The sequence below is a fragment of the Nyctereutes procyonoides genome, unplaced genomic scaffold (assembly GCF_905146905.1).
Source record: "Nyctereutes procyonoides isolate TBG_1078 unplaced genomic scaffold, NYPRO_anot_genome, whole genome shotgun sequence".
NCBI classification, from domain to species: Eukaryota; Metazoa; Chordata; class Mammalia; order Carnivora; family Canidae; genus Nyctereutes; species Nyctereutes procyonoides.
Window position 1 is genome coordinate 12,824,250 of NW_026575134.1, and position 20,207 is coordinate 12,844,456.

Consider the following 20,207-nt stretch of genomic DNA (forward strand, 5'->3'; position numbering starts at 1 on the left):
GCCCCGCCCCCGCCCCCGCCGGCCCCGCCGCCAGCCCGGAACCGCGGGGCCCGCGCCCGCCGAGGTGGCCGGCGGCTGCGGGGACTGGCCGCAGTTACTTCCTAGCTGTGGGCCCGGAGGGCGGCTCGGAGTCCCGGTGCTGGGGGCCCGCGGCCGACCGCTCCGCGGAGCCGACCTTAATTTCTGAGCGCGGGTGGTGCGGGTGGGAGGGGCGCGGGTCCTGGCCGTCCCTGCCCGGCCTTCTGGGGTGTTAGCGGCCCCGGTCCGAGCCGCGCTAGACTTCAACGGCAGGGCCACGAGGCAGGGGCGCAGCGTTCTGTCCTGGGGCCGCGGAGGCTTATGCAGCTTCAAGACCTATTTTCCTGCTCTTGTCCGCAGGCTGGGCAGAGAGTTCTCCCTAGGGAGGCGTTTAGGGACGGAGAGGGAGCAAACCACGGGTGGGCGCATTCCTTCAGTTACTATTGTCCAGGTTGTCGAATTGCGTGAATATACTTGATTATTGTTTCATTATTGACAAGGTCTCAGAAATACAAATGACAGTATTATCCTTCTGGGCAGAATTATTTTGGGAATATTAAATAATGTAAGTAAAGATATGATTATAGAATAATAAAAATACATTTAACTGGGTGCTTTTTCTTATCATCACAGATATACTTGATCACACAGAAAAGAGAGGAAAAAGACTATGAATTAACTATGAAGGGTTTTTTTTTTTTTTTTTTAAAGATTTTATTTATTTGAGAGAAAGAGCAAGCCCCAGAGAGAGCATGAGTGGGGGGCAGGGGAGAGGAAGAAGCAGGCTCTCCGCTGATCAGGGAACTGGATATGGGGCTCCATCCTAGGACTCTGGGATCAGGACCTGAGCGGAAGGCAGATTTTTAACCCACTGAGCTACCCAGGCTTGAATTAAGCAGTTTTAGATAACCATTTCCTTATAAAGTTTTCATGTTGGTAATATAGGCCAGTACCTTGATTATGGAACTTTTAATAACTGAGATACTGAATTCTTGCAGTGGCACATTCACCAACAACAAAATTCTCTTAGCAACACTCCCAGACCATGAAACTATAAAATTAAAATTATCAAAAAAATTATTATCAATTGCTGGGAAGTGTAAAAATAACATCATAAATAAATAAATCACGGGGATCCCTGGGTAGCTCAGCGGTTTAGCGCTTGCCTTTGGCCCAGGGCGCGATCCTGGAGTCCCGGGATCCAGTCCCACGCCCGGCTCCTTGCATGGAGCCTGCTTCTTGGAGCCTGCTTCTCCCTCTGCCTGTGTCTCTGCCTCTCTCTCTCTCTCCGTCTCTCATGAATAAATAAATAAAATCTTCAAAAAATAAATCACTAAAAACAGCATATGAAAATTAGGTTTTTAAATTAAAATTCTCGGGATCCCTGGGTGGCGCAGTGGTTTAGCGCCTGCCTTTGGCCCAGGGCGCGATCCTGGAGACCCGGGATCGAATCCCACGTCGGGCTCCCGGTGCATGGAGCCTGCTTCTCCCTCTGCCTATGTCTCTGCCTCTCTCTCTCTCTATCATAAATAAATAAAAATTTAAAAAAAAGATTTAAATTAAAATTCTCTAAGAAATATTTCAAATATATAATCAACTCCAGATTGGCTACCAAATTTTTTATATATAAAATGTGGGAGACTAAAATTAATTTTTGTCATTTTAGGTACAAGTGTATTTATCAAGCAAGATCTCAATCTTCTAAGGATCTAGAAGACTTGAAATGTAACAAAGTTAACATCATTTAGAGTTTCATGGATCTTATTAATTTTAAATCAGAAAACATCACAGATATTTAAACTCATACAATTTAAAACAATTTAAATAAGTTACATAGAATTTAAAACACATACCTGGAAGTGTCATTCATGAATTAGGAAGTACCAGTTTGATTTTCCAATTTGAATTTTTAATCTAAGCCCTGAAAGTAACTTTATACAGAATTCTCGTTCCTTTTCATTTTATGTAGAAGTTGGCATTTGTTCTGTCACTTTGCACTTATTTTCATTCAAACATACTTCATGTTGACTTATAAATACTATTAGACTCATACTTTTAGTATTAAAATAAAAAATTTATTTAAAAATGTTAAAAACACAATTCCTTTAGGAAATTTTTTTTTTTTTTAAATCCATAATAGATTTCAGAACAACAGTTTGTCAATGTTTGGTAGAGTGACCAGGATGTTTGCTCTACCTGGGGTCTTCTTTACAACTAAATTTTGTTTCCATCCTATAGATGTACTGAATCAGAATCTCTAAGGATGGGGTCTAGGACTAACTTTTTAAAATGTTCTCAGGGCACTGTTTTTATGCTTATGGGGGAGAGACACTGACTTAAAGTAAAAACCAAAATGTGACCTTGGGTGGTTTCACTGTAGATATAAAGTGAAGTAAATATTAAAATACTTTAGGAAGTCCAGTCAAATCCCATAATGGTCTGTAAGGTAATCTAAAACTGCTGATGTGCTTGACAAAGCATTAAACACTCTTTTTTCCTGCCTTGAAGTTATTTTTTCCATCATGTACATTAAATGTTGATGGAAACACATATAAGGAGTTCCAAGTTCAAGAGCAATGTCAATCCAGTCCCAGATGCACTGCAGCGGGGTTTCGTCATATCCAGCAAACATGGCAGGGTTTGCTAAGAGTCCTCTTGCAACCATCACACCTATAAAATAAAGCATATCACATTTGTTCACACATTAAGAACTCACAGGTTATGAGGTCACACTTGAAAAAACTGACAATATTGAAAAATAAGTAGTATTATAAGGTTTCACAATACCCACATATTAGTATAACTCAATTACAAAACAATTTGCTACATTTGTAAACTAAGAATTTAAATGTACTTACAAGAATTAAAAAAATTTTTAAGATTTCTACATTAAACAATTAGTCTCTGGGGATTTTTTTAACGGTTAATCCAGACTGTCATAAATTGGGTTTGCTTAAAGTTAAGTTTATCCACATTGTCCCATCTAGCAATAGTTACCACAGATTTTGGTGTATCAATAATCCAAGGGAGTAATAAAACCACAGGAGTATGTAGCTCCTTTGACTTCTAGGACCACTTTGTGTTCACTAATTCTCATCTCTATTTCACAAATAGGCTATCTGGAAGATAGCCTTCTTAACTGGTCATTCACTGGATATGATGGTGGCAGAAAGTAACTGACTTTAATTTATCCCGATTAAAACAATATACTGCCTATATGTAAAAGAGTTAACATAATTTTAATGAACTGTTTAGCTTAAATCAGTACAACAGAAAAATATGGCTCCATTTTAGAGATAAATAATGAAAAATCACTTTAACATCACTCTCCTATTCCCATTTTTTTTTTTTTGCCTAATTAAAAGACAAACTCAAGTACTTATTTCTTACCATCTGTCCCAGTAATATGCCACACATTTTCTGCTTCTTTCAAGCTTCTGATGTCTCCGTTAGCAATTACAGGTATAGACATGTTTTCCTTAATTATTTTAATGGCCTCATAGTGAACTGGCTGATGTCTTTCTTCAACAGTTCTTCCATGGACTGTAATCCAAGAAACTCCTGTTGCCTCAGCCTTTCGACAAAGATCTATAGTTCTTGTAAGGTCATCATGGATCCTGTCATTTCAAAATTACATCAGTCTATTCACCACATGCAACTTCTAATGCTAAAATTAATAGCTAAATAAAATAATATTTCATCTGATACATTATTCAGTTAGCTTTGCTATATTATCACTATATGCCACTATAAGAAAGGTTTTGTTGAGATCAGTTCCCATTTAACACTTTAAATTTAGCTATTTCACTAATGGCAAAAATAGGATGACAAATTTTACCTAATGCTTCACCCTTTTGGCTTTGATAACTGAAAAACTCATCCAAGTACTGTCATAGAGGGATGGAAAAATGGTATCCTAATACCTGCTATGTATCCCCCAATCCATGAGTAGGCTAATAAATTATGAAATGTGTTTTTAACCTGTCACCCAAAAACCTCTTCCAGGTTTATTTTCTTTTCATTGTGAAATTTTATTACAAATATTACTCTACTCTTGGTACCAGGAATGTTTCTCATTATTTTTATTATTATTTTAAAGTAGACTCCAGACCCAGCATGGAGCCCAATGTGAGGCTTGAACTCATGATTCTGAGATCAAGACCTGAGCTGCCATCAAGAGTTAGAAGCTTAAATGACTGAGCCACCCAGGTGCCCCTTGCAGCATTATTAATTAAGCAGTCCATGAAAAAAACTGAGGGTTTCTTTTGAGGGAAAGTTTTTAATAATAAAGGGATGTTTTAATTTCTATTAAAAAATACAAAAATGAAGTTGTTCTGTTATTTTTATAAATAAAAATTATATGGTACACATTTACTAAATGTCTTGTTTTAACATTTCTATATACTAGCTACCAATTTATTAAAGATGGATACTTCCACACTCTTAGACTAAAGGAATATTATTTTATTTCCTAAGTAATGGAAAGTTGTGTCAGTAGATTAAAATATTTTCTTTACCTTATTTTAATAGATATTGAAAATCTGGGATTTTCCACTTGATTTCTTACTTGTTTCACCATATCTTGAACAAGCTCTGGCTTGTTTATTAAGCAAGCTCCATAACCTTCTGCCATTGCCCACCTTTATAAAGCAGGCACAACAAGAAATGAATTGTAATTAGTCAGAATAGAAGATACAATTTTAAAAGCTCTGTAAGTGCATCTATTTCTCTGTCTTAGCGACCTGGAATGGAATCAGACTTTTATAATTCACAGATCCAACATTTTAATGTGGATCAATATGAGATAAGGAAAATATGTTCCCAGATCAAAAAGTACTTAGGAGAAATGGCTTTCATCGGCAAGTGAGAAAATTAAATTAAAATTCATTCAACCAAAACAGACTTAGGTATTTGTAGTTAATTGCAATTACTTCAGATTTTTAAAATTCCAAATTTGATGTTTATTGTACATAACAAGACGTTTTATTAATCTTAATAGTAGAAAGATATTTTTGGCTTACAGCATTCCAAGACCACTAAACAGCTTATTTAACTCTCCTAATGAGTATACAAATATGTCTAATCTGTTTGGATTATGATGTACTTAAAACCTTGATTTTATTCTTTGGACACATTTTTTTATTATTGACAGATAATCTAACACAATGCTAGGAAGGTAGGGATATTATTATCAAATTAAGCATCCTATCAATACCCAGTTACTTATTTTTTTTTTAATTTTTTTAAATTTATTTACGATAGTCATACAGAGAGAGAGAGAGGCAGAGACACAGGCAGAGGGAGAAGCAGGCTCCATGCACCGGGAGCCCGACGCGGGACTCGATCCTGGGTCTCCAGGATCGCGCCCTGGGCCAAAGGCAGGCGCCAAACCGCTGCGCCACCCAGGGATCCCTACTTATTATTTTTTTAATACCCATTTACTTAGACTCAACCAAGTAACTGTGGTACAAAGAAAGGGTAACTATAAGGAGGTATTCTTACAGAGAAAATTAGGAGAAAACAAGTGTCAATTTCTCAAATCATAGAATCACAGTTTCTTATCTGACATGGCAGTAAAAATTCATTTTAGGGACTGCTATAAATGTTTAAGTCTTCCATAACCACTTATGGATGAGGATAAAGGCAGATCCACATATAAAAAAATGTGGCAAAGTGAGACAAAACACTTATCAAGTGATCTATGGATTGTTTTAGCCATCAGAAAATACCTTTGCATATGTTTCCCTACATAATATTTCCTTCTTTTTTCCTGCTTCTTATTTGGAGCCCAAGTGCTTTAACTCTATTTTCTTTACTTTTTAATTCTTGGAAAACTGGAGAAATAGTTTACCATGTTCACATAGTTTTTTCTAATTTTTCTGAAAATTCTTCCAACTTCTTTGAGCTTTACCTCTGAGGGCAACCGCAGTTAATGTCTATTCCATTCGCATAAGGACAGACAATACGAGCAGCATCAGATAAAAGTCTCGCATCGTTAGCAGCAAACTGAACAATCAATGGGCAATCACCTGATAAAATGAATAGCTCAACATTAAAATTCATAGAAACACACACACACACCATGAAACTCTTCATGTTTGTACAGGATAATGATTACTTTCAGCCTAATCAGTATCTATTTAAACAAGGTAGCATTAAACTAATCTTAAATATTTAAAATTAAAAGTAATTTACATTTAGTACAAACAATATGAAATTTGATAAAATGAAAACTATAACACTCTTGATGAACAGATCTCATTTTCAAAGATGATAATTAGTTTATTGTATTCCAGAACAATTTTATGTATACCTGTAAAATTTAAACAAACGTGAACATTTTATGTACATTTCTATGCCTACTGCTTTTTCCCCCTTGATATATCTGGGAGCTGTACTCCAATGTATTTTCTTTTTACTAGTGTATTCTTTTGAATGGATGGACCATGCAGTGTACTTTTAGACTTTTTTTGGGTGGCTTTTGCAAACAATGCTGCGATGAGAATACTATTACTCACATGCTCCTCTGAGTATATTCATAGGGTAAATTCCCAGGAATGTAACTGCTGGATGGGCATCTAACTAACATTTTGATAGACATCACAGTTTTCTTTCAAAAGAAAGAAAGATGACAGTTTTTGTTTCCTCACAACTTTTTCAACATTGTATATCCAATAGAGTGTATTTTTATTTGTGGGTTTGCTCTCCATATTCTCTGTCCACTTTTCTATGTGTTACTCTTCTTTTAATTGTTCTTTATGTTCTTATTATTTTTTAAAATTTTCTTATAAAAGAGCTTTATAAAAATTAGCTCTGCTATCTATTGTAAACATACACATACACACACACATATATTTTATATATTTTATTTATTTGAAAGAGATAGAGAAAGGGAGAGCACTAGTGGGAAGAGGAGCAGAGGGACAAACAGACTCCCCACTGAGCTGGGAGCCCCACTCAGGGCTCAATCCCAGGAGCCTGGGATCATGACCTGAGCCCAAGTCAGGCGCTTAACGGACTGAGCCACCCAGGTGCTCCTCTATTGTAAATTATAAATATTTTATAACTATAAATATTTTCTCCAGGTTTTGGTTTGTCTTTGAGTACATGTGTGCTCCTTTCTTACACATAAATTTAAGTTTTAATATAGCAAATGTGTCAGATATTTCTTAAGTTTTAACGGACATATTTTTCTCATCTTTCTTTGGGTGTTATAAATTCTGGACAGATGTATTTTAATTTTCCTAAAGTTCTTTTGAGGACCATCTATATGAGATACACTGGGTGTTTGCCAAAATGCAGATTTCTGAGCATCGTCCTACTTCCACTGATTCAGAAATTTTTTTTCTTTTTAATTTATTTTTACTTATTTTTTTGATTCAAAATTTCTATGGCGATCCACTGATTTATAGGACTAACATGAGATAGGAGAATATGCTTTTCCCTGAGGGTGTAAAATGTTTTTTCCCATTATAACTCAGGGAGTTACAGAATTTCAATTTAATAACCATTTATTGGTCTAATATATTTTCAACACAGGGCTAGAAGCTAAGGGTACGAATCGGTAAGAGGTTAATTCCAGACTTCAAGTAGCACATAGTCTAGCAGACAGGCATACAAAGAGGAAATTATAATACAGCAGGATTAAGGCCAGTGAAAACCTTGTGAGCGAGGACAATAGTGGAGGGCAATTAGGCAAAGTCCCCGGCCACAAACTTTGAGAGCTGGATTAAGAAGCATGTGGTATCATTTGCCAGAGAGACATGGATCTGGGGTGTAGGCATGGCTGAGGAAAGGACATTCCAGGTAGAGAAGTATGGGAGGACGGGGCATGTTCAGGGACTTAAACAAATTAGTATTGCTACAGAATAAAGTTGCTGGGGCGGAGATGCCTGGGTAGCTCAGTTGATTAGGCCTCTGACTCTTGGTTTTAGCTCAGGTCATCTCATGGGTCATGGGATGGAGCCTCGTGACAGGCTCTATGCCCAGCAGGAAGTCTGCTTGAAAGATTCTTTCCCTCTGCCCCCTCACCCACTCATATGTGCGAGTACACTTTCTTTCTCTCTCAAAATAAATAAATAAATCTTAAAAAAAAGGAATAAAGCTGGTTGGCTATGGAGAGAAACTAATGGAAGATAAAGCTGCAAAAAATATATTCAGAGGCTGGATCATGAGGAATGTCATATATTATTCACAGGTACCGGGATTTTTTTTTTTTTTAAAGTAATCTCTTCACCTAACCTGGGGCTCGAACTTTCCACCCTGAGGTCAAGTGTCACATGGTTTACTGACTGAGCCAGCCACGCACAGTGACAGGTACTGGAATTTTACTCTTTAGGCCACTGGTTCTCAATCTTTAGCAAGCTCAGAATCTCCTGGAGGGCTTTTAAAAACAGATTGCTGGACCATATACCCAGAGTTTTTGATTCAGTGGGCCTGCGGCAGAGCTGGAAAATTGCCATTTAGAAAAAGTTTCTAGATGATGCTGATGCTGCTGGTCTGGCTATCATCCCTTGAGAACCACTGCTTTAGGCCATGAACTGTCCAAGAAGGATTTGAGGCAGTGAAGAGATGTGATCAAATTTACATTTAGAAAGGTTCCTTTGGGCTATTTGTAGGATGGTTTGGAATGGGGCAAGACTGGAAGCAGTGAGATAAGAACCTAATAGCTCAGGTGAGAGGATGGGGCCCCAAGGAAGGCTGACCTCACACTTAGATACATCATCCAGAGTTTACATGGCACTCAATAAAAACATGTTAAAAACTTATTACAAACATAAAGAACTAAAATATTTAAAAATAAAATCTCTGAATTGTGTTGTTTAGACAGTTTTTTGTTTTTTGTTTTTAAGTTTTACAAAGTCAGCAAACTCTGGGTTTCACATACCTTGGTTTGTAGTAAATTCACTGTCTCGGGCTTTTATTGATCTGACAAAATCAGCAGCAACTATCATTGGTGTATAGCACAGATCACAACCATATTTTCTTACTAATGTTCTAAAAGCCAACCTGTGAACATATAAAACTTTAATTAGGCATTTTAGAAAACATCACAATCATATGTACTTCCAAGTTTAATTGTTAAATATTTATTAGAGGAAAGTCCTGCCTTTGAGAGGATAGAGTAGACATACTTTTCCCTATTCCGGCTGTTAAAAAAAGAAAAAAACAAGCCCAAATTAGAGTCATTTGCCACCTCCATGCCTGCAAACCAAGACTTAATTACAGTTTCCCAGGAATGTGACCTTTTAAAGTCAATCTGAAATTTCTTGAACAGCAATAATAAGGTAACCTGCAGGATAAAAAATTTCCTGTTGTTCCTGTCCCCAACAAAAGATATCCTGGCCTGAACCAATCTTCCTTTTCTTTTGCTAATAACTTCTTGCTCTACCTTTCTTCCTATAAAAACCTCCCATTTTGTACAAATCCATGGAACATCTCTTTACTTGCTAGGTGGGATACTGTCTGATTCTGAATTGCCTAATAAGGCCAGTGAGATCTTCAAATTTACTCAGTTGAATTTTTTTTTTAACATTGGTGACTATACTATATATAAAACAAACATAAGAAAACTCTGAAAGTTGGAGACAAGAAAACAGAAAGGCTAGTGACCTTGGGATATGAGGAACAACAGTGGTGAGTTTTTGCCTGGATTTCCTTTTTGCCTCAAATATCCCAGATTTGGTCCTAAAGAAGCTGGCAACCCACAAATACCAATGAGTGAGACAAAAAGAGCCCCAACAAAAGTCAGCTCTCTCTGACCAAGTACTAGGAAAAGGGAAGTCTAGTAAGACAGAACAATTACAAACCAAACACCAGAGACAAAACTGTGGCCCCCCCCTCCAGAAGCATGTGTTGAGTGGGGAGCTTAGACTTCCACCTTTCCAAGGCTATAACAAACTTTTCTAACACACCTTCATAGTGGCGTCAGAGAAGGCCAGGTAGGGAACTGGGACTTTAAAACTTGCTGGCCAGTAACTTTAATACTTTCTCTCTTTCCACTGTTAAATAGTATCAGAGTATGCTTGGTGAAAGGCTAGGACTTTTAATATAGTCCAGCAGCTACCAGGCCATCCCCTTCATGGCTTGCCCCCAGGTTAGCAGTAACGAGGAGCCATTCCCTCTGCACCCAGAGTGACAAAGGAGACCAAATAAGAAATCAGGACTTTTACTTTCACCTCCTAGTAGTGGGGTAGTGCTTTCTCATTTCTCTCCTGCTATAGTGATGGCAGAAAAAAAAAAGTTAAAACAGAAGGTTCAAAATTCAGAATCAATCAATAGAATCTACTCTATTAAAAAGCTAAAAGAAACATTATGTAATTGTATCAATCAATATAGAAAAAGCATTTGACAAAATAATACTCATTCATGATTAAAAAAACCAAAAACTCAAGAAAATAGGAAGAGGGAAAACTTTCTCCACTTGATAAAGAGCATCTGCAAAAAACTTCTATAGCTAATATACGTAAAGATGAAAAACAGAACATATTTCTTTTAGATCAAGGACAAAGCAAAGATGCTTGCTCTCATCATTCTTATTTAACCTACTGCTGGAACTTCTAGTCAGTGTATGAAAAAGAAATAAAAGGCATATGATGGAAAGGAAGAAATAAAACTATCCCTATATGTAGATGAGATGATCACATAAATAATTCCAAGGAATTTATTTTAAAAATCCTTCAATAAGGAAGTTCAGTAAGTTTACAGGATACAAAATTAACATAAAAAATCAATTTTATTTCTGTATATAACTGTGAATACATGGACACTGAAATTAATAGTATAATATCATTTACAATCGCTCCAAAAAAAGAGAAAAATACTCAGGTGTAAGTCTTCAAAACATGTATAGCACTTAATATGCTGAAAGCTATACACAATGATGATGAAAAAAATCAAAGATCTAAATAAATGGGAAAAACATACTATCTATGTTCATGAGTTGGGAGACCCAACATAGAAAGGAATTAAATTCTCCCCAAATTGATATACATATTTAATACAATTCTTCTGGAAATTCCAGCAAGATATTTTGTAGATAAAGACAAAATCATATTACAAATTATTTAGAAGGGCAAAGGAACTAGAATAGCTAAAACAATATTGAGAAAGAAAGATAAAGAAAAAAAAGAAAAATAAAGCTTGAGGAATTAGTCTACCTAATTTAATTAAATACTTATTATATAGCTATCAGGATTGTGTAGTAATCAGGATTGTGTAGTACTGGTTGGGAGATAGACGCATAGCTCAACAGAACAGGACAGGGAATGCAGATAAAGAGCTACATAAACATGTCCAAATGATTTTTGAGAATGATGCAAAAGAAATTCCATGCTGGAAAGAGAGTCTTCAACAAATGGTGCTGGAGTAATTAGACATCCACAGGCAGAACCAAACCAAACCGAAATAAAACACCCCTCAACTCTAAACCTCACATTTATACAAAGATGAACTCAAAATTGATTATGGACTTAGATGTAAAACAAAAAAATAAGACTTTTTGAGGAAAAAAAAGGAGAAAAACTTCAGGATTACGAGCTACACAAAGTTTTCTTAAACTTGACATCAAAAGCACAATTTACAAAAGGAAAACTTGGTAAATTAGACTTTATCATTAAATAAAAAGGTTTTGCTCTGCAAAGACCCTGTTAAGAAGATGAAAAAATATGCTACATACTGGGAGAATATATTTGCAAATCACATATCTGACAAAGGAATAGTATCTAGAATATATAGAGAACTTTCAAAATTCAGTAATAAAGAAAAACTCAACAACAACAAAAACCTGATTCAAAAATGGGCAAAGGGTTTGAGTAGACATTTCCTCAAAGATATAAACACAGCTAATAAGCACAATGAGATACCACTTTACATTCACTAGGATGACTATGGAAAAAACAAACAATACAGTAAGTATTGGTGAGGGTGGTGAGGAATTGGAACTCTTGTAATACTGCTTGCTGGTGGGAATATAAAAATGGAAAACAATATGGACATTCCTCAAAAAAATTAAAAATAGAATTGTCATATGATCTAACACTTGCTGCTGGGCATATATCCCAAAGAACTGAAAGACATTTATGTATCCATATTCATAGCAGTATTACTTGAAATAGCTAAAATGTAGAAGCAACCCAAGCATCCATAAATCAATAAATAAAATGGAGTACATACATACAAACGGAATATCATTCAGCCTTTAAAATAAAGGAAATTCTGATACATGCTATGACATGGATGAACCCTGAGGCTATAATGCTAAGTGAAATAAGTCAGTCTCAAAAAAGCAACTATTATATAATTTCACTTATATGAATACCTAGAGTAGTCAAGTTCAAAGAGTGAGAAAGTAGAATGATGGTTGACAGGAATGGGGGGCGGTGGTGGTGGAATGGGGAGCTATTGTTTAATAGGTGTAGAGTTTCAGTTTTGTAAAACAAAGAGTTTTAGAGATTGGCTGTATAACAATGTGAATGCACTTAACATTATTGAACTGTACACTGCAAATGCTTAAAATGTCTAAGCTATATTTTACCACAATTGAAAAAAATTTAAAAACCAACTCAATAGTAAAAAAAGCAAATAATTTAATTAGAATATTGGCAACAGACATAAAGAAATATTTTTCCAACAATATACAGGGGACAAATAAACATATGAAAACATTTCCAACATCGCTAGCTATAAAGGAAATGGATATTAAAATCATGAGATATCTCTACACACCTATCAGATGGCTAAAACTAAAAAAATGACATTACACATTGATGATGATGAAGAGAAACTAGATCCCTCATATTCTGTTGGTAAAAGTGTGAAACAGTACAGACACTCTGGAAAATTTGGCAGTTTCTTAAAAAAACTAAACATATAGTTATCACATGATCTAGCAATTGCAGTCGTAGGGATTTGATCCAGACATGTGAAGACTTATGTTCAAACAAAAACCTGTGCATGAATGTTTAGATTTACTTAATATCCTTTCATTTAATATCCACTATATCTTTATAGGTGGGAATTATAAGCAGATATCTTTTTTTTTTATAGATATAAAAAGTGAAATTTGAAGGGGTGAATTGTTTACTCAAGACCATGCACATAACAGGCATACACCAGCATGCCAGCCTAGACATAATCCCAAAACTAGGTGTTTGATGATCCCATATGGTGGTCAGAGCACAAAAAGGAAATCACATCTTGGCTCATTAACCATTTACTAATACTTACTTTGAATATCGAACCATTGGGGCACAGACTTTTACCAGCTGCCCAGAATGAAGCATTTCTATTGGATCTTTTTTTCTTTCTTGACATATTGTGGTTGGTATGCAGTCACTCTTCATGAATACAGATTTGTTTCAAATCTGAAAGAGACAGTTTGCATAGAGAAAAATTACTTTCATTAGATGAATTCCCATCATTCTAACAATTTCAACTGCCAAGAATATATATTTTTTTGTCAGGCTTGTGGGCTCGGGAATCTTTTTAGCTTTTTTTCACAGTATCAAATAGGATACTACAGAATCCTATCTCTATAAGTCACTGACAGTTTTTAGTACACTGTGAAATCATCACGTTTATATATTCAGTACAAATTATGCTTGTTCGTGTCAAACACTAACAGATTCAAATTCTATACTTAACTCACTAAAGTAACATTTTCTGCTCAAATTAATAAATGCTCAAGATGTGGAAAGCTACAAGTTTTTTTCTTAGCATAGCACGGCTTTTCATATTATGTTTAATATTTCCCATGTTACTTTGTTTGGTATTGATAAACCAGAGAATCTGATTTGAATAATTTAATGTATAAGACTGTGTATGTCTGGCACTTGAAATACCTTGTTTTATACAGGAAAGCTAAATGGGGTTAATGTTTATTGTTATTCACAATTTCTATTCTTTGTATCTGGATCAGAAGGCAAACTTTTATTTAAAAATTTAAATGTGGTATCAACTAGCAAAAATTCCCATTATGATCATGTAATTGAATACATCACTTTTTAAAAAAGATTATTTTTATTTATTTATGCATGAGGGACACAGAGAGGCAGGGGCACAGGCAGATGGAGAAGACGGCTGCCAGTGATGAGCCTGATGCGGGACTCCATCCCAGGACCCCAGGATCACACGCTGAGCTGAAGGCAGATGCTCAACCACTGAGCCACCTAGGTGTCCCTGAATAAATCAATTTTATATCCAGATACAAGTGATTAAGTAGTTCCTAAATGTTTTTAAATTTGCTATACTTAAAATGCTGTCATTTCATAGTGTTGGCCGCTTTCCATATTCCAATGTTTGGCCTCAGTAACTTAGCAACAGATATGGGCAAACTTTAGGAAGGTCTAATTGCTCAACATGCAATTTTTTGTTTAGCTCACCTAGAAAGTAGTTATAATCTAAATATAAGCCAAGAATTTCGACTTCTTTAGGTAGTATACAGTTGAAACAAGCTAGCTTTATTGACCAATGTTCAGTCTTTTATCTCTTTATAATTTTTATTTACTTACTTTAAAGAGTTTGAGAGAGAGAGTGAGTGAGCATGGGAGAAGAGAAGAGCAGACTCCGTGCTGAGCACAAAGCCCGATACGGGGCTCGATCTCATGACTCTGAGATCATGACGTGACTGAAATCAAGAGTAGGATGCTTAACTAAGACACCCAGACACCCCTTACCTCCTTTTTTAAAGTAAAAATTTATGATTAGACCAATGTAAGCCCACATAAGTAAAACATAAGCAACAGAAAGGTAGTTCCTTTTCATGAATCAAGCCTGTTTCTTCCCTCTGGCATTTCATATCCTAACTATGCCATCCCTACACACTCAAGTCAGAAACCTGGAGCTTGCCCTCCACACTCACTTCTCCATGTCCCACAAGTGGGTCAACCGAGCAGTACCTTTCATCAAATCTTGAGCATTGCCCTAGTGTGTGCACTCAATCATCCCCCATCTTGATTTTGTCTTCTCTGAATCCCAGATAGAGATGATCTTACTTACTCACTACACCCTAGGTTCTCCTGTCGCCATATGCACTTATCATTATAGAGTATAATAATAACACATCCACTTCTTGAGTTTTTGAGGGCATGGACATGTATTTAATCATACAACAAATATTAAGTTCCTGCTATGTGTTGGGAATACAGATGGAAATACATTTCTTGTCTTTAAAAATGTATTCGAGTTAGACATACTTACACAAAATGGTAGTTCTAATACATGCACTTAGACACAATTTAACTGTTGTGGAAATAAGTGTCTAGAGAAATGAGGGAAGACATCAACAGCAGAGGAGGGAAAGCTTTAGCTAACATATGTGGGAGATGGGGCGCTGTCCTACTGTCCTGTTACAGGGAGCAACATATAAAACCAGAGGTTTGAAAATGATGAAATAAACCTGAAGAATGAACCATTAGTAGTCCTGTGTTATTTGAGCATACTAGAAGAGGGAGAAGGCCTGTATAACCATGGACCTTTATTCTAACCTGGAGTAAAATCTAAATAATTTTATACTATAGGGCCTTGGTTAACCATTTTTCCACCTCCGTGGGTGATGTTTCATATGCGCCCACCATGCATATGTGCATATAACATACTTTCATACATAGCAGGTAGTTTTGTATTGGCTGTATGTCTCTCCTTGTATATGTGTAAATGAAACATTTTAGTGGGAAAATGACATAATTGGATTTCTAATTTAGAAAAATTTTACTGAAAGGGGGAAGGACTTTTGGCAAAATATCAAAGGAGGCTATTGTAGTAAGCTGGTCCGATGCATGAGTGTCTGACCTGGGTCGCTAAGAATAAGAAGTGAGAACCCACTTAGGAGCTATTTAGAAATAAAAATAAGCTGGCAAGATATTTAGTTGGTGGAAATCAGCTAAATTTCAGGACAGTGCATGTTGTATAGTATGAGAGAATTCTAGGATGATGTGCACGCTTTGGCTTTTGAGGCTGGGTGGGTGTAAGTCCAATCTATGAGACAGAAAATAAAGAGGAATAGGTTTTACCAGGGAAACAGGAGTTCATATTTGGGCACATTAAATTTGAGGTGCTCATGAGATTTCCAGATGGTGATGTCTCACAACTGCTTATACAGATATGATGCTCAGGAAAAAACTAGAGATACAGACTGATGGTTTTTAACTTTTAGGTAATAAGTTGAAATGAAAAAAAATCAAGAACATGGACAAAGCACTTAAAGATGCCGTATCTGGCAAGAAATCCTTAGAAGCATCAACATTCAACTAAAAGAAAAAGAATAATGCAAAGGAGACAGTGATATGAATTCTGGAGCTGAGAAGAATAAACCTGGAGTGATATTCAAAGACTGAAGACGGGAGAGTGTCAAAGAAAGAGGGGATAAGCATCTTAAACATCACAGAAGAGTTAAGTAAGGAAAAGACTAATAAAAAGCATCTAATTAGGAACTAGGTCATTAGGAACTTCAGCAAGAACAATTTCATTCACACTCATTCTTGTAGTTCCAGTACGTGGTACAAAGGCCTCCCTCAATATGTATTTGCTTAATGAATAAATCAGTAGTTTTCAATCTTGATTCTATATTAGAATAATTTGGGGAGCTTTTAAGACTCAGGATGCTCAAACCATACCCCAGACCAATTAAGTGTGAATCTCTGGGCTTACCGTGCAGCTATCAGTGTGTTTTTTTTTTTTTTAAAGCTCTCCAGGTGATTTCAATGTGTAGTTAAGCTTAATAAACAAATCCAAACTATCAAGCACCTGGTACCATTGTTTGTCTACATGGGTTTCTACTTTATGAGCTCCTCTGGGACATGACAGGAATGGAGTCTCATTTGTAAACTCATGTTGGTGTGTACAGTTGGGGCTCAAAACTCTTCACTAAATGAACGAGTTTTACGCAACTTTTCTAGAACCTTCCCAAAGTAAAAGCCAAGGACAGAAAAAAGAACCCATAATTCAAAGATATTATTCAGGGCAGCCCTGGTGGCTCAGCAGTTTAGCGCCGCCTGGAACCCACAGCGGGATCCTGAAGACCCAGAATCAAGTAAGTGGGGCTCCCTGCATGGAGCCTGCTTTTCCCTCTGCCTGTGTCTCTGCTTCTATGTCTCTCATGAATAAAAATCTTAAAAAAAAAAAGATATTATTCATCAACATTAGAGAATTAAAAATTGTATTATGGATAATGAATTCTAGCGTGAGTCTGAGCACATTGCCCTGAGCGATTCTCGTGATACATTCAGAACCAACGATTCTAGCCAGACTGTGATTGAGACCAAAAACACCAGGGAAAAACCTGAGACAAAGTCGAGGGAAAGCATAAGACACACGCTCACCTGAGTGGTTATGAGCATTACATGCACAAAGTACTATTATAGCACCTTGTTGAAATACTATTAGCAGAATCGAGGGAACCATGTGGCTTCGGAATTGGGAAAAACTGGTTCTCCGTGTATAGGGCAAGTTATATTACAGATTTTTTTAAAAAAAGATTTTATTTATTTATTCATGATAGACACAGAGAGGAAGAGAGAGAGGCAGAGACCCAGGCAGAGGGAGAAGCAGGCTCCATGATGCGGGACTCGATCCCGGGACTCCAGGATCACGCTCTGGGCCAGAGGCAGGCGTGAACCGCTGAGCCACCCAGGGATCCCCTGTATCACAGATCCTTGTGCAGGGATGCTTAACCTTCTCGTACCAGGGTGGCTGACCCGTTAACTTATCAGTGTGCATCTCGGGGGCGGGGACCTCGGTGAATAATGCAGATGCATTAGCGGAGAAGATAATGGGGACTAACTTGATTCGGCAGCTTCAATACTGTTAGTTGGAGATCATGGAAAATCCGTCCGTTTGAAAGAGGAAAAAAAAAAAAAAGTTTGGCATCACTCCTAGCACGTGGCTGAAAGAAAAAGCTCAAGGTCAAGGGAGGGCAGAGGCTGAGTCCGCTGGGCTTTCCCGGGTCGGTCCTCCTTGTCCACCAGCCTTCGGCTCCCCCTAACTCTGTCCTCCGCGCTCATCCTTCCCCAGCTCTCCCGCCAGCGTCCACCCCAGGGCGGCCAGCCACGGCGCGCGGCGCCCGAGGCCCCGGCTGTGCCCGCGGAGCTCCCAGAAACCTCCGCTCTCGCGTCCGGCCTCCGCCGGGAGGCCCCAGTTCCGGGTTGAATACTTGCACGGCCAGGTTCCCGCGCCCGCCGTCTCTTGGGCCGGGGGCACGACGGCACACGGCGCCAAGCCCGCCGCCTCGGCTCCCCGCGCGCGCCGGCTCCGGGCCCCGCGGCGCGGCTCCCAGCCCGAGATTCGCGCGGCGGCGGCGCCCACGGAGCCGACTCCCCAGGCCGTGGGCGGGGCGGGGCCGGCGGCGCGGGCATTGTGCGTCAGCACATGGGCGGGGCGGGGGCGGGACGCCCGCTGACGTCATCAGCCCGGCACCTGCCAACATGGAAGGTGGTGACGGCGGCGTCGCTGTGGCTGGCCATGGGGCTCTGGGCTGTGGGGCGGCGGCAGCGGCAGTCCGGGAGCTCCTGCAGGACGGTAAGGAGTCTGGCTCTGTCCGGGGGGCGGGCCTGCGGGACGGTCCTGCTCCGCAGCTGGGCCCGGGCGGTGGACCCAACCCGTCGCTTTGCAGAAAGTTTTCCGGTCTCGACGTGACCACTCCCCCCGCCCGGCCCCCTGGCGCCCGGGTGCGGGCCGCACCAACCTGCTTCTGCAGAGGCTGGCTGTGCCCTTCCCTCCGGGGTGGGTGTCCAGCGGGAGCCTCCTTCCTGGTTGCCCCTCATTTCGGCTCCACCCTTCCCGCGCCCTGAGGTCCTGGGACCGCCGTGCCCCGGTGGCCCGGGTTGACAGCCGCTGCCGCCGCCGCAGTTGGATGCGAGGAGGCGGCGTCGGATCCCGTGAAAAGTGACGGACCCAGAACCGATAGGCGACAGCTCGTAGGGTCAGAGGGCTTCATCCTTGGGCAGAGTTGGACGCCTCCTCCCTCTGTGAACAGATTCTTGGGCGGCACAGGTGTTTCACACGGCGTTTATCCACAGCCACACTTGGAGGCGACTTCGGAGCACTAGTTCAGGCAGGGATGAACCATATGTGTTGAATATAGCAGCTTATTGATAGTTTTGGAGAGACGAAAGCCCCAGGAAATAAGTTAAACGTAGCATATTTGAGGAGCACATTAAATTGTGTTAATCCAGTGAACCTGCCACAAATCTCCTTCAGGATAAAGTTCAGGTTTCTTTTCATCTGTTCTTAATTTTCTTATTTTCTTTCCTAATCGCCATCACCTTCTACCTGGTAGTGACATATAGTTTGTGTACTTATTCTGCTGCATTATAGAACTGCTTTTTGTATTTTTTTTAAAGATTTTTATTTATTTATTCATGAGAGACACAGAGAGAGAGAGAGGCAGAGGGAGAAGCAGGCTCCACTCAGGGAGCCCGACGTGGGACTCGATCCTGGGACCCCAGGATCACGCCCTGGGCTGAAGGCCCCGCTAAACCGCTGAGCACCCCAGGCTGCCCCGCTTTTTGTATTCCACAGTTCATAAGGGTACCTTTCATATGCTAGGTGCAGGATATATATACTATTTTAATTGAACAGCACAATAAGCATATGCACACATTTGTAAACCAAAGTAGGTCATAAATGAAATAACATTCTAAATTACTTGTTTTCCCTTGAGTTGTGTATTTTATCATTGCCCTTAATTCCTTGCCTTCTCCTGATGATGTATATACTTTTGTCGAAACTTACTAATGAGGTGGTTTTCTGAACAAAGTTGTGTTAGATTCTCTCGGTTAGGATCTCTGTCCAATGCACCTTCGCATCTTAGTTTAAATTCCATTTCGCCAAGTTTTGAACTCCTAATACGTGTGCATTTCCCACCCTCAAACAGCTTGCCATTTTACTAAGGGGAAATAGCTATAAAGGTAAGCATTATAATATAGTGTTGCTGTGTAGCAGAATTGTGTACAAAGTCAATACAGAGGGGGATAATAACTGGGAGTGATTAGGGGAGTGTGAGGGAAGGCTTTCCAAATGGAATTGGTTTTGAAGTGTAAATAGAACTTCCCTAGATGAGGAAGTGGAAGAAACAACACATGCCAGGCATAGGTGTATATTTTATTTTAGTAGGATGCATTCTGGAATTGTAATCAGTTTTTGAAGGGCTAATAGTCCTTAATTCTGCCTTCTGTATTTTCCTATTTAGTTTC

At 38.8% G+C, this 20,207-nt stretch overlaps 2 protein-coding genes across 3 annotated transcripts in view; one reads left to right on the plus strand and one right to left on the minus strand.

The window, feature by feature from the left end:
• Nucleotides 1-1,862: 1,862 nt before the first annotated feature.
• Nucleotides 1,863-18,320, minus strand: DUS4L (dihydrouridine synthase 4 like). Of its 2 annotated transcripts, XM_055301117.1 has the most exons (7): nt 17,798-17,899; nt 13,246-13,382; nt 8,906-9,027; nt 5,930-6,047; nt 4,536-4,658; nt 3,409-3,635; nt 1,866-2,688 (listed from the first exon to the last, which is right to left on the minus strand). In XM_055301117.1, the coding sequence occupies exons 2-7, from the start codon at nt 13,359-13,361 to the stop codon at nt 2,441-2,443; spliced, it is 954 nt and encodes a 317-aa protein (XP_055157092.1). In that variant the 5' UTR covers nt 13,362-13,382; nt 17,798-17,899; the 3' UTR covers nt 1,866-2,440. The 2 variants fall into 2 exon arrangements, with proteins under 2 accessions (XP_055157093.1, XP_055157092.1); XM_055301118.1 differs by lacking the exon at nt 4,536-4,658 and having other exon boundaries at nt 1,863-2,688; nt 17,798-18,320.
• Nucleotides 18,321-18,427: 107 nt separating this feature from the next.
• The window catches only part of COG5 (component of oligomeric golgi complex 5), a 282,416-nt gene continuing 280,636 nt past the window's right edge, over nt 18,428-20,207 (plus strand). The window contains exon 1 of the mRNA XM_055300749.1: nt 18,428-18,531. Coding sequence (XP_055156724.1) covers nt 18,438-18,531 — 94 coding nt within the window. The 5' untranslated portion in view covers nt 18,428-18,437. The remainder of the gene's footprint in view (nt 18,532-20,207) is intronic.

Excerpts from the sequence above, each read along its gene's own strand:
- DUS4L (XM_055301117.1), bottom strand. The coding sequence starts at position 13,361 with ATGAAGAGTGACTGCATACCAACCACAATATGTCAAGAAAGAAAAAAA. Across the intron at positions 4,659-5,929 it reads AACTGCGGTTGCCCTCAGAG|GTGGGCAATGGCAGAAGGTT; the intron begins GTAAAGCTCAAA and ends TGCTTTATAAAG. Across the intron at positions 2,689-3,408 it reads GCATATTACTGGGACAGATG|GTGTGATGGTTGCAAGAGGA; the intron begins GTAAGAAATAAG and ends TTTATTTTATAG.